General features: G+C 39.2%; 1 protein-coding gene across 1 annotated transcript; it reads right to left on the minus strand.

Annotated features, from left to right (window-relative positions):
- Window positions 1-13599: 13599 nt before the first annotated feature.
- ier3 (immediate early response 3) lies at window positions 13600-14742 on the minus strand. Its single transcript, XM_067573424.1, has one exon. The coding sequence runs from the start codon at window positions 14650-14652 to the stop codon at window positions 14077-14079; it is 576 nt and encodes a 191-aa protein (XP_067429525.1). The 5' UTR covers window positions 14653-14742; the 3' UTR covers window positions 13600-14076.
- Window positions 14743-15050: the final 308 nt, after the last annotated feature.

Here is a 15050-nt window from a genome sequence, read left to right on the forward strand (position 1 = left end):
GTGGTTGAGCCAGAGCAAATTTTAACTACTTTATATAAATGTTTAGTAACTTTACCCTGTCATATAAATAATATAAACAATTTCCTTTGATATGTAGGGAAGTAAAAGTATAAAGTGGCATAAAATAGCATGACTGGTGTCTATTTCCTACCCAGATTGTTTAATTTGAAGGATTTTGGAGCTTAAATTAGCTAAAAGTAGAAAAACGTAAAAAAAACAGCAGAAAAATAAGCACAATTTTGTATAATATCATTTTTGCTTTCTTATTCCTTTAAATTTACATTGAAAGTACTTTATATTTTATGTGTAAAATACTTAATGCCAATCAATGGATTATTAAGGAAAATAATCGTTGTTTGCATTCTTACAGTGAGTCATGCTGCACCTTCTTTTATCTTCTCACAAATGCATATTTAAAGATGTTCTAGCATCTGAGACTCGTCCAGTATGTGCGGCACGTTAACACTCATGTCACAGGTATGATGGTGGCATTTCTATGAGAAATGAGCGGAAGGCAGATCCGGTCTCTGATTGGTTCGTCACAGGATGATGCACCGCTGATGAGGGAGTGTGAAGTGTGGGAAAGAGCTCAGATTAGTAACGGTGACAGATTTATTTCTCAGGTTTCGGATGTGTGACTCGTATGTGTTGCAGCACCTGAATGCTGCTCCTCCCTGGCCGGGCCTCTGGGTGGTTCCCTGTCACACGCATACTTCACATTCTTCAAATACTTTTCTAATCCTGGATTTCTGTAGCTGTGAGGCAAAATGTCCGGAAGAGCTTTAAAATAACTCGTTAAAGAATTGAAACTGTATATTACTCACCGCTTAATTATTACTCACCACTTAAACATAATGACCAACCGTTGTGTGAAAACTGAATGCAGTATATCAGCGCACGTGAACATGTTCTCACAGCTCCAGTATGTTGTACAAAACCATTTTCACATGCATATTGTACTAAAAATGAGTTTTACGAACAAACTATAAATTTCTACTTTCATCAAATACTCAAATAATCAAAAATATATAAAAATAATCAAGTTCAGCAAACTTTTGGCTCAGTTTGTTTAATATTAACACCAACAGAAACACATTCAGTCGACAGTTTATATCAAATGTTCTAGTTTCTCAAAAAACGTCCTCAACTTGTAGCACAAAGTCACATCCCTGTACTTTAACCTCAAGAACAGAAACTCTGCTGTTTATTTAATCATTTATCATTGTGTCACTCTTTGAAGGAAGTTGCTCTCGTTTGTCTGCGATTGCCAGTAATGAAGCAGGATATCAGAGAGGCCTTTATCAAAAGTGAGATATAATCTTGACAGAAGTGGTGCATTAACAGTTTAGACTTGAACAGTCAGTTTATTCTATTTTTAGTTTGTCCTTATAACCTCTGGCCAAGGACGGCAGAGCAGAATTGACTCTAACTCACTCACAGGTCTTTTTCTCTGTTGATCACTGAACATCGTCCCTGTCAAATAAACAAATAAATTGAATTAAATAAATAAATAAAATGAGTGGTCATCTTATTATAGAGCACTCGGCATTAGCACGTCTGCGTGGCTACAGGTGGCTCATACCGACTTTGATGATCCTCTGACTTTTCATCAGGCGCCATCGTCTGATCAAAACTGATGACGTTCACATTAGCATTAGCTAACACCCTAAACTAACATGGTAAACATTATACATGCTAAACATTAGCGTGTTAGCATTGTCATTGTGAGCATGTTAGCACCTCATAGAGCTGCTAGCAAGGCTGTTCACTGTTTTATTTTTTGACAAGTTGCTTGATTAACTTTGCAAATCCTTTTTGTGATGTATCATATCGGCCCAAGACGACTTTAATTATAAGACAGCCACCTTTATTTGCATTTAAAAAAAAATAAAAAAATTCTGACCCTTAATTTTTTAATGAATATATATATATAACAGGGTCAACTGTGCAGCATATGTATTATAATTACACAAAATTTGTAAATAGTTAAATCCTGACGTGCTAATCCTCCAGAGTCAACAGGTGGAACATTTAAGGCTCAGTTCACTGTAACCCTACGTTCACTTTTGTGGGTGCCCCCCCCTATAAATGATGTCCCCTGCTTTTACCTCTCCCCTTTTGTTGTCATACTTCATGGGAGAGGTATGCAACATTGTGCACTCCTTTTTGAAGTTTGTTCATCAGCTTGGACTTATTGTACAGTTCTGTTTGTGTAGGAGCGTCACGATTGACTGAAGGATGTTTTCTTTTCATTTACTTCTGTCAGGTGTGTTTTCTGTGTTTTTGGTATGTTTGTTGCAACATGGCTGCACCCTGTTTGTTGTCATACTTCATGGGAGAGGAGCCTGAGTTAGCGTCACAATTGAATGGGGGATATTTTCTTTTCATTTACTTCTGTCAGTTGCTGGAATAAATGGTGGCCTCCAATGAAACCCTCGTCTGAGCCTCTTCCTTATGACACAATGCAGAGTCAACCAGTTACATACACTTTATTGATCCCCAAATGGGTAAAAAGTCACTTCATACCAACATATATGACAAGAGGACGAAACATAAAACATAGACAAGCCAGGATAAAACAGTACAAACAGTCTGAAAGACAAAACACAAGGCAGTAAAAACCCCACGGAGCAAATAAAGAGTAGAAAAGACATAACAGCCAGCAGCAATAAATAATCATTAAATCAACTTGATGTCATCACAGAGCTTCACTGCAGCAGCACAAAACCGCTCTGTTGAGCAAGCAGCTGTGCAGTAAAAGAGCTGCTTAATCAACTAAAGAGATTACTGAGGGGGTGTTCTTCATATTGTAGAATAGGTCCTCAACTTAGACAGCTTTTACACATTGCTTCAAGGACAAAATCTCCAGATTAAACCACTAAATACATGATTTGACCATGAACTTCTAATCTGGCGCCCTCATCAGCAGTGATCAGCAGGACAACGTCTTTCGTCAGAGCTTTCCAAAACTGTTACACATCATCGTTAAACAGTAATGTTTTATGACGTGACGACGCTGTGGTTAGGTTTAGGGAAAGATGATGGTTTGGGTTAAAATGATCCCTTTGTTAAGGTTAGAAAAACATGCGGTGTGTGTTAAATTTACCACTTCCTTAAAGCTCGGCCACCTTTGTCGTCATGGCTGAAATAATAACCCCGGGGTTAAGGTTAGGCGACGATTGTAATTGCGTCAACTGTCTCGACTCACAGTCAGAAATGTGACATCTGAACTGCATCACTGCTCCAAGTCATAATTACTACGGCTGCTAGATGGCATCTGTCACTCAAACATAGCTGTGGGTCAGTTTTGAGCCTCTGACATCAACTGTGTCTTTGTGTTTTAGATGTGGTGGAGTCGAACATTTTTACAGACACAAAATAGTATTTTTGGACAAAATAAGGAAAAATTTCCTCGTGATGATTACGAGTAATTACTGCCAAAAAGTCACTGATGAATTTGTTAGGTTTTCTTTCTGAGAAAAAATGAGAAGAAGCTGTTTTTTCACACACCATTTACAAAGCATATAACCATGAAGTGAGCTGCTCTACCGTAAATACATTTTATTATTGTAAGTCGCTTTATTGAATGCACTTTTTGTTTGGTTTGCACAGTGTTTCTTCTTCCTGTTCAGCCAGTTTCTCTGAACTGTCCTGTTTGAGGAATCCATCTATCAGTTCAGTCTGCTCTCCCCATAGATCCTGGTATCCCTGGCTTCTATTATGGTTTTAATGAAAGCTGTTTGTTGATTTCAGTTAAGGGTCTGAGGTTGTTCGTTTTTTGGGTCCTTTATTTCCTCTGTAACTTTCCAACAACCGTCCGCAGACACAGTTTCGACCACAAACAATCTCTGACAGAGGAACTGCTTTTTTCATGCTGGTGGTGTTTTGCAAGAAGAACTATGATTAAAGGCTTTTTCATTACCACTGAATTACGGTGGATTATTTGCTCGAGCGAACCTGTCTTTGCCCACGGTTAACGTCACTGATGGACCAGATTTCATGAGAAACCCTGACTCTGTCTTTTTCATCTTCCTGTCTGATTCAGCCAGGGAATCTCCCATCAAATACCCTCCTTCCTCTTTTACTACTGTTTTGTCTTCTTCTTCTACTCTTTTTTACTCTCCTAGATTAAATCCCTGGTCCTCCAGCGTCCCTCCCTTTCTCTGCACTCCCTAGTTTGAACTGGCGATTCTCTCGATATCTCCTGCCAGAGATGACGCACTCTGTTGGTATGGAGAGAAAAAAAAGGAGGAGGAGGAAATGTGGGGATAGAAAACCTTTGTCCTCTTTATCCTGGAGTTTCCCATCCTCTCTTTCCCTCCTCTCCTGGTCTTTCCCTATTCCACAGGATCACCCTTAAATGTTGAACTCTATGTTTTGACTGCAACTGATTAAATTTCATGTTTACTGTGACATGGATCAGAAAGTCAGCAAAGTGCCTAAAATAGAAAGAAACTGCAGTGATCCAATGGAGAAAATGATACAACAAAGAAAAGTAGGATTAAGAGCAACAGATAGGTGTTATCATTCGAAAGTCTGGTCTCTCGACTGCTATAAAAAAAGCAAATACATTTTGCAGGAGATGTAATGCTGGCTCAATCGCAGGTTTCTCTCAAAAATAATGAGAAAATGTTGTTAATTAACGTCCTTGGTGAGTTGCAAAAACATTGATAATGAACATATGATTGAAATGTTCAGAGACAAATGTACCTGGTTGTTTTTTTTTCCACCTAAATATGTGATCTTGCAGTAAAATATCTACTTATAGAAATTAAAGCGTTATTGAACTTTTTATGGTTATATTTAGACTCTGGCAGCACTTGAAGGTTAGAAAGATCATAGTCTAACCTGAACCAAAATGCTCAACATGCTTGGAAAACAGTTTAATTATATATGAATGTGATTTCTAGGAGATAGAAAATTTGTGTGATTTGAACACCTGCCTAACTTCACTAAGAGCACCAGAGAGAATAACCTGAACTTGAAAAACTTGGAGTGTAATAGATGTCATCTTGATGTCTTTGATTGACGTTAAAAATGTTCCAGAAATACTTCAAAAAACACTAAGAGGACAGGTTCACAATTGTTCAAATGTGTCCTAAACCAGCAGCCAGGTGTCCATATGAACAGTGAAAGAGGTTTTCCTCACTGTAATCATTCCTCCTGTTCATACTGGATATTAAAAGATCCTTCAAATGTGCTTTATATGTAAGTGATGGAGGCCAAAATCCACAGTGTGTCCACAAAGTCATTTAAAAGTTGATGTGAAGCTTATATTCAGCTTCAGCAGTCTGAGTTAGTCATATCAAGTGGATATCTGACACATTTACAGTCTTTTTAGCATCAAATTCCCTCTTTGTGTTTCCTCGGACAGTGTTTCCCTGATGAGCTGCAGGTGGAAATATAGTAACAAAAAGAGGGACTTTGGCACTAAAAAGACTTTAACGTTGAAAGATATCTACTTGATTTGACTCATTTGGACGCTGAAGCTTCATATTAGCTTCAAGACAAACTTTTAAATACATTTTTGTGCCCCATCAGTTACATTGTAAGGTCATTATGAAGGGATCTTCTAATGGTCAGTATGAACATGAGGAATGATTACAGCAAGAATAATACATGTTCACACATTTGTTTGGGCTCCTGACTGTTGTTATAAGTCACACTTGAAAAATTGTGATTCCGTCCTCCACATCTGTCCTAACTTCACCTCCATTACTGGAGCTGGAAGCTACAATACTGTTAAGCAACCGCAGCTAAGCAACAGTGTGTGTTTATCAGTGAGATAATATGAATGAAGTGTGTTTAGAGTAACTGCTTGTTGTGTATAAAGAGCAAGGAAGGACAAGGAAGAAGCTGACCAGAGAGTTTCCACTGAGGTTTTGGCTGCATGTGTATGAGTGTGTACAGGTATAAGTGTTTGTGCGCGTGTGTGTGTGGGAGGCGGACAACCACAGCTTCCGATTAGCAACGAGTTGATGAAGTCACATCTGGCTTTAATGTTGCACTCACACACAGGCATTCACAGTTTTTTTCTTAAATACTAAAACATTTAAAGTGACTAACACTGTTTCTAATGTTTGTTATTAATCTATTACACGTTTGCATTTGGCAAGAGTGCGTCTGTATGTGTGTGGAGGTATAAATAGCTGTAAACAGTATTTTGTGTGGAGAGATGTGATGTTGTTGAGCTGAGTGTGTTATCTTGATGCGGCTGAACCTCAGCAAATACAATCTGAGTCAGACAGTCAATGTAACAACACGAAGAACCTCAACAGCAATAACAAAGTTGCACACTGACAAAACACACAGCCCAACACTCACGCAGATGGTTGTTGTGATGTTTAAAAGATGAAGCTAATAGATACGCCCTTTTATGACGTGTCTGCACATCCTGACAAGATAGCAAGTGCGTAGACAAAAAGGCAAAAAATGATTTCCACACACTGAACACTGAACTCAACATGTGACCAAGAAGGTTTGTACATAGGCTTCACCTGATTGGACCAGGTGTGGATCTCAGGTCGAACCAATCAGTTAAATCACACATTAAATTATTTAAACATGAACCTTTAATTGTGCTTCGGTAATTGATTTGGAATTGATATCTCAGAGATCCACACCTGGGTCGAATCAGGTCTATTTGTGGACCATCCTGGTCACATGTTGAATATCACCTGATGAAGATGTCATGTTGAAACGTCATCATTGTCCTTAATAAATTGACTTTTTGGGAGCATCTGTTCAGTATTCGATCATCCTTTGATTTCCATTCATTTCCTTGTGGTAAGATAATGTATCAACAGACCTTTAAAACTTACTGTAGATGTGAAATTCATCAAAGTGAGCATCAGATCTGTGTTTATTTTTGTCTGAGTTACATTGTTAATGTCTTTTTAAATCAATGTACACTTAAACTTTCACGATGAATTGAAGTGAATGATGATCTGGAGTTCAAAGAAATATCAAACTGTAAACAACTGAAGTATGACGCAACATTGATTGCAACAGAGAGAGATTTTGGTGATTTGACGCCGTTGATGATTTTCTGGTTGTTTCTGCTGCACAGGAAGCAGCTGAAACACAACTTACATGGATCCAAGTTCCACTTACTACCAAAATGCTTTTGGATAAAAATCTGCAGAATCACCTCAAGATGTATTTTATGATGTCAGGAATAAAGTTTGATCCAGATGATCCTGAACAAAAGCCGGCAGGATGATGGACACGCACAGCTGAATCACGCATAACCTCAGGGAAACTGTCGACACAAAAATCATGTGGATTTCACTTACAGCTACTCATAAATAGAAAGACAACAGTTTGAATCTATTAAGCTTTATATTGCATTTGACAGATTTCAAACAAAAGCAGGAAAAAGAAACAATTTTAAACCAAAACGTTTTTTTTCAGAGCTCAAAGTAAACATGAAGTCCTTTTTAAGACATGTTGTTCAAAGGCCTTTACAGTTAAACCAGCTTCCAGAGGGATTTTCAGTACTAAACAGCAGCAGAACTGATAGCAGACTGTGTTAGAGGTCAGTGTGATACGCGTGTGGTTGGCGGTTTAGATATGAAGTACACAGTGAATAATTGTTTGGTGAGTAAACCCTGTTAGTGCCTGTTATTGTTTATCTCAAACAACTCACGTTCGGACACTCCACACATGTCGACGCTTCCTGTTGAATGTTTTTCTGTTGGTTGGATACATAAAACATAAAACAAGTGATTCATTTAAACATTCTCGAAGGTTCACTGGTTTTATATAACAAGTGTTTCGGTCTTTTCCTCTGAAAACAACCACAAACCAGATGTAAACAAACAATTGAACAATTTAGTTTTGTTCTTTTTTTAGTCAAAAAAAGAGACGATAATTCAATAAAAAGTACAAAATATATAATATTGTTGTAATGTTGAAGACTAAATGATAATGTGAAAGAAGAATGAATAGATGAAGGACAGAATTACATTTTCAATTCAAACATAGTGACAACTGCAACTTATAGGAAAAACTGACAAACAAATAAGAATACACGATGAAAATGAGATTAAATGTCTTGAAGAAAACCAGATGTGAGGACTGAGAAAGTTTCAGAGGAAGCATGTCAACTCTTTGAAGCCTCAAACAGTAAACTCAACTAAATCTCTTCAAGGCCTGTAAGTGTGGAGCTGCATAAACCGACAGTAGACCAAAACTCTTTAACAACCCAGTCAATAGGAAGACAACAGCATTCAGGATTTATTCACATGCAACACTAAAATTGTTATTAATACGACCCCTTTAACCCTCTTTATCCCTCATATTTTTTGGCTTTGCCAAATAACAAAGATTTTTAAGATTATTAAAAAAAACAGATACAGAGATTGAGGTAAGTGTAAAATATTATATTATATATTTGATGTAGTATCTATATTACTGTGAACACTCTGTGTAAGAATGATTCATACGTACTTACAAACGTCCATGCATCCACACCTGGAAAGAAATTCAGGCAAAGTCCATGGAATTACACTTAAGTTATGAGGGAACTCAGAATTACTTGACAGAAAACCATGATCACTATCGTGTCTAACCATAACAAAGCAGTCATTTTAACCCAAGTCATGATTGTAATCAAACATTATATTTATTTTCCGACAAACATTTCCATGTGTTGATTTGGACTTCATGGACCAACAACGGCTTTATTGTGTAATTTGGACGACTTGTGTGAGAGAATCTAACGGTATTTGAACCTGAATGAACCAAAGCTGGAGGAAAATAAAGTGAAATTTTCCACTGCATTTCATTCTGGTGAATCCAGGTGAGGCAATGAGGCTCAGACATGTTCAGACTTGACTGAACCTCAAACATCTTTTATAATTATGTAATGCCTGACCACAGAGCTGCACATGCAGGATCCTAGAAGAGGAGGAGCGACTTTAATAACGGTGCACTGAGTTTATACAAGGAGTCAAATATAATGAGCATACGTTTACATTATTAATATTTTATGAAAAAAAGCACATGTGAACCAAGGTTTCACATTTGGAAAAGACGTGTAACTTAAAAATCATACGTGATAAAAGACAGCATATTTTTAGATTTACACATGAATGCAAACCTTAACATGTGAAAAACATAAACTCTCATGTGAAGTGAAACATTTCACATGTGATGAAAGACGACACGGCTTCAGTTTTACATGGATGCAAACATTAACACGTGTTTTCTGATATCACTGTTATTTTTTCAGTTTAATGAGTGAGTGAAACTGCAGGCTCGTTCCTGACGTGATTCATCACATTTACACCAGAAATAATAAATACTACTATACAATACTCTCACTGTAGACGGGAGACATTTTTTCATGTCTGCACACAAAATGCTGAGCTGTACTTTTCCGTCAGTGGGAGTAATTTTATGAAAAAACGTTTGGCTGGAGAAACTTTCTGGCAGAAGAAGAGATCAGGTTTCACTGTGCAACTTCCAGGAAAGAGCTGACTGGCCTCAGTGTTTGATTGCACTTAAAAATTACATATTTTACTAAGATCACAGGTCACTGTGACCGGGCCGAGATCACTTTTTAGGGTATTTTCAGGGCTGCGTTGTCCAGTGCGGTTGACTGGGAGTCTGGTTGGTTTGGTTTCCTCCTTGTTGTGATTCATTATGGAAGATCTGAACACAGCAAACATACTCGCACCAAAACAACTGCACAGAGACACTTAAGAGGAAGTAAACTACAAAGCTGCAAGCTGGAGCTAAACATAACAGGAGCTCTTTGCGTGCTGGGATGTTCAACAGTTGCCAACAGCTACTGTAGCCAGAGAATGAATCAGGGTCCAACCTGGACCCACAGCCAAGTATGTTATCTCCTTGATTTTTGGGCAGATAGGAGATTCTTCAGAAATCTTTCTTGCTCCCATCCCAAACACATCTGACCAATGAGAGGAGAGAATGTTCTTATCTGGCTGTCGGTGATGCATTTGGTTCACTTGGATTTTTCTCTGTGAAAAAAGACCTCAAGTTACTGCTCGTCCACTGATTTGGACCAGATTTGAAAACTCCCTAAGGGTGCAGTTTTTGCTGGAGTACGATTGCTGTGTTCAGATCTACCTGAAGGAATCGTATCAAGGAGGAAAACCAACCAACTGGACTGAACTCCACAGGCTCGCAAACACCCTTAAAAGGCTCAATCCGCATTTTTTTTTTTAACATTATAAATTATGCAACTAAAGTGTATTCACACATAAAACTCAAGAGACTACAAAGAGACAAATAAATCAAGAAAAAGAAAAGACAAAGAACTGTTTGGAAGATCAAATGAAGACATGATCATGTTGTAAAAAAAAAAATGATAAATAAAAGATAAAATTTAGGCACCATCATGCAAAGATCAAAGCAAAACATGACCTGTTCCTGGAGGTTAGAGCCAATAATATATTCAACCTTACCATGGAAAAGCTCAGATCTAAACTTAACCAGCCAGACGACACAGAAACATGTGATATGTTTTCATCTCCTTGAGTTCATTGAGATACTTCCTTGTGTATTTTGGATCCATTATTCTGAGGGCTGTGGACATGAAAGCTCTGCTGATAACAGATACAAAAGAAGAATCCAGAGAGAAAAACTGAACTGGTTCAACAACAACAAAATTCTTCCTCCTCTTCCTTCTGCAGATCTCCTCGTTCTGCTTGATTTGCACCTGTGCAACTCCAGTCACGTCCTCCATCCATCCTATAAACAGGCTGCAGCTGCAGGTCGACCTGCAGACAGAAAGAGTGTAAACGTTCACCTGAGTTTGGAGCTATAAAAAAACTGTTGATGTTGGTTCAGGTTGAATTGCTTGAGGCTCACAGTCCTGAGATTCATTGTAATCTGTGACCACAGTCTCTACAGGGACAGCGGTGACATCAATGTTGTGCAAACCTGCATATAGATAAGGTTATAAAAAGATATTTTCCTATTAACACACGCTGTAATTTTGACTTTCATGTGTATATTTTCAGTTTGACCAAAAGCTCTGAACTTGTGCAGGTCCACTAACTCTGCACCTTCTTAACATCTTTGAAACAAATGTCACCTGTAGTTTTGCAGCTGACACATGTTGACTGAACATGTTGAATCAGTGATGGACACAGTCTGAGAAAAAGCTCTCTGGTTGGCCGTTGAGAACAGTCAAGGGTAAGTTGGTAAATAAGTAAAATGTATAAAAATAATAAATAAAATAGTGAATAATGAATTTGATAAAAAGAAAAATAAAAGTCTAGAAAAGTAGGTCTCCAGCTGCTGTTTAAAGTTGTCCACAGATCTTAAATCCAACAGGAGACTGTTGTTAAATTTAGGATCCACGACTTCAAAAGCTCAGTCTGTTAGTTTAGACAACCAACGAACCCTGATCAGACCTCAGAGACCTGCTGGTGACATAAAGCTGCTGTAGATCAAGATTGAACAGGATGGACTTATAGTCTATTTCTCCAAAAGAGACCTGCATGGCCTCCCTGGAAGCACTATTAGCATTTCTAAGCTCTGCTCTGCTCAGTGCGTCTGACTATTTCCTCTGTCAATAATGTGTGTAAGGCAGTAAATGGGAAATAATGTTGTTCTCTGTAACATTGACCCAGGCTGTTTGCTGTAGTTGAGGAACTGAAGCTTTTTCTAAAGCGTAGAAGAAGAGTTTCTGTGTCTATTTTGTAGCCTGAGACGTCATGTAAGCTGATGAAAGTTCCAGAAAATCTTTTGCTCAACTCCCTTTGTGTTATGTACAGCTGTTTAACAGAAGAGTAGTGAACATAAGAGCTAAGAAACATTATTTTTACCTGTAGTCAGATGTGACACAGACATGTTCGGGGTTGTTTTTATGTATCATGGCTCACTGGCTGCTTCTGTCTCACTTGAAATGTACTGAAACATGGAGCCTTGTGGTAATTTAGGCACAGAAGTCAGTTTATATGTCCTATATGTCCTCCAATCATGTATGTCCACGATCCGTGTCTCTCAGCATGTGGTCTATAGAAACATTTGGTGTTCATTCGTTCTGTATACAACAGCTCTGAGTTGTGAATGTAACTCCCTCCACCTCCGCAGCCTCCTCCTGTATTAACATTCAGACAGGAGGGTTTGTGAGCTCAGGGACAGTCTGTGTCAGTGCATCACATGATTAGAGTCACACTGCCAAAATAAAACACATGTTGTCGCAATAAATGGTTAAAACCTTGATTTGAGTGTCCTGATTGAAATAACTGACAACATGAGAGCCTGTTACCATTCATACTGTCATTTAAAAAGCAGATCTGAGTCCCAAACAAAGGATGAATTCATATTTGGAATATTTTTATCATGACATTATTGATCCTTATCACAGGCCAGTTTCTTATCGCCCCCCCACCACCCATACCTGTCATACTTGTCGTATTACCTGTTGAAGTGTTCATGATGATTCCTACATGGTAACAATTTCCAACATCAACATCAACAGGTCTTCCCCAGAAGCCCAGAGGCAGCGAGCGGAAAGTGCATGAACTCACTTAAAACGCGACACTGTCTGTCTATGAGGTAATGCGTGAACAGTGGTGAATAATCTCCATGAGTTCATTCATATGCAGCTATATCCAACATAGATTGATCATTAGAATAATAGTGGAGTCCTCAGACACTATCAGTGTTACTCATTACTGCATGTAACTCTGATGTAACCAGGAGCAGCAGCAGCTCCACAATGACGTGCTTGTGACTCAGCACAGAACACATTTTATGGCTCAGACTATAAAAAAATGAAAGTGATTCTGCAGAGGAAAGTTTTCCCTCAGAGGCTGCAGGAATCGCTCAAATATCCTTGATATGCAGATTTTTAGATGCAGTAGCTGAATATGATTCTGACACCATTAATCTGTTGCAGGGTGATGGTTTGTGGGTTGTGCAGGCCACTTATTTCCTTATGCACCTGGCTTTGTCTCCTAAGGTTGCATCGTGAAGGAATATTGTATGGAATTTAGCAACTTTATGCACCCTGAGTTCATGTGAGGACAGCGTTTGTCTTTGAGGGGATGTTTCTGGAAAGTTATTTTTCTTTTTCCCTCACAAAATCATTCCTTTCTTTCTTTCAAATATTTGAATCGCAGTTATCAGATCATGTTTTCAAACTCAGTGTGCTTGGCTCAGTGTCTCTGCAGCTGGTTTAAAGTGTTTCAAGTGTTTGCAAAGTTGTTGAAAGACAAATATATGCAACCGAATATCATATAGACACTTGTTTCTGAGATGTTTTCAACAATTCAAATACCAGGAACTCATTTAGCCTTAGAGAATTTAAAAAATAGTCATCTTTGGTAAAATATGGTGTTTTAAAGTTTTGTATAATTCTGTAAAATCAAGACTTTTTTGATACCTTTTAGTTTAAAAAAAATGCCTCTTTTTTATTGCAATTTGCAGTTGCAGGTATAAAGGTATATAACATTGCATCTAATGCAATTATGTTGCAGGTTTCTTGATCATGATCCAATGCAGTCTGCAAGATATTCAACATCTAATAATCACAATATTTATAAGGTGTTTTGTTTTGATGAAAATACTCTGAAAAAACCTTTTGTGCATTTCAGTGAAGAGGCGGAAAACAGGAACTTCTTTTAAAAACATTTTTTTATTAAAATCATCGGTCAATAAATAGCAAATAATAGAATAAATAACTAAATAAGACATTAACATAACAGACAGTGTCAGTTTCGGCTGTTGCCTACAGGAGTGACAGTTTTCCAGACAGAATTAAACTTGTAAAACATCCAGTTTGCCTGCAGGCCTAGAAGTGCAGTTAGAGTCGAAGTGTAAATCACACGAAGATCAGTTCAAGTTTTGTACAGTTCTTTAAGTTCAAGTTTCAGTTTTTCACAGTTTCTTGTGTCCCACTCCAGACTGTGTCCACCGCTCTCAGGGGGACTGCTGGCATGGGGAAGCCGGCGCATGGAGCTCCCTCCCCGGCTGCGCCGCGCAGGACGCACCGCTGCTCTCCAGAAGCTGCTCAGGAACAACTCCAGCTCGGTTCGTTTTCGATCCCAGGAACCCGGACTAGGGTGGTTTACGGTTAAACCAGTCCAGAGGGATTTAGTTGTCGCTGCCCAGTCTGTGGTAGACCAGCAGAGCCACCATGTAGCTCTTCCCGGCGCTCTGCTCGAACCCATGGCTGCCTTCCGTCTCTTGGCTTGGCATTGGGCAGGTGGTGGTGGTGGGGATGGACATGTCACTTGATGAGATGCCGTCCTCGCAGCCGCTCGGTGAGGCTGACAGAGCCGCAGAGCTGGCGCTGACCTCCTCCGCTGATTGGAAGGAGAACCCATGGTAGTCGCTGACCGGGCTGTCTGCGCTGCTCAGCGGCGTCTCGACGCAGGGATCCTCGGTGTAGATCTGCCACAGCACCACCAGGCACAGGATGACCAGCCAACGCTTGGCTTGGCTTTTCTCCGGTGGTGGAAGGTGCATGCGGACTTTAGCGGGGTACATCACCCGGGTGCAGCGCTTCTTCGGCCGGACGGGCACAAAGGAGTGCACGGCGGTGGCCTGAGTCGGAATCCGCTCGAAGGTGAAGACCTCCGGCTCCGTGCTGCGGGTCGCCAGCCTGGAGAAGGCGAAGCTCTCCTGTCGGCGAACAGTCAGAGTCATGCTGTCAGATCGTGAGTACATTTTCTTGGAGTTTTGTGTCTTTAGAGTTTCTCTGTTTGTCTCTCTCGAGGGCTTCTGTAAGTCAGATATGTCAGAAACAGCGCAGTGTTGAGATTTTATATGTTCTTCAGGTTGTGTGTTTTAGAGACGCCCATATAACCAGGCCACTCCCTAAAGCTCAGCCAACGCACCTTATTGCTCAAGTGTGTAAAGAACCTAAAAATTTGCATATTTCTACACCGGAGCAGTAGAAGTGAATCCGGAGGGACCAGGCGGCGGACACCAGCTGAATCATTGCGGTTTGGTGATTTAATTACATGGAATAATTTGGGGGAAAAAACAGATAATAAAGGAACTTCATCAAAATGAATTTTTTAATTTTATTTAAGTGCAGAAAACAATAATTGTTGATATAATGC

The sequence above is a fragment of the Thunnus thynnus genome, chromosome 2 (assembly GCF_963924715.1).
Source record: "Thunnus thynnus chromosome 2, fThuThy2.1, whole genome shotgun sequence".
Classification (NCBI taxonomy): domain Eukaryota; kingdom Metazoa; phylum Chordata; class Actinopteri; order Scombriformes; family Scombridae; genus Thunnus; species Thunnus thynnus.

Bases quoted from the DNA above. Each gene is read 5' to 3' on its own strand.
- ier3 (XM_067573424.1), bottom strand. From the start codon at position 14,652: ATGTACTCACGATCTGACAGCATGACTCTGACTGTTCGCCGACAGGAG.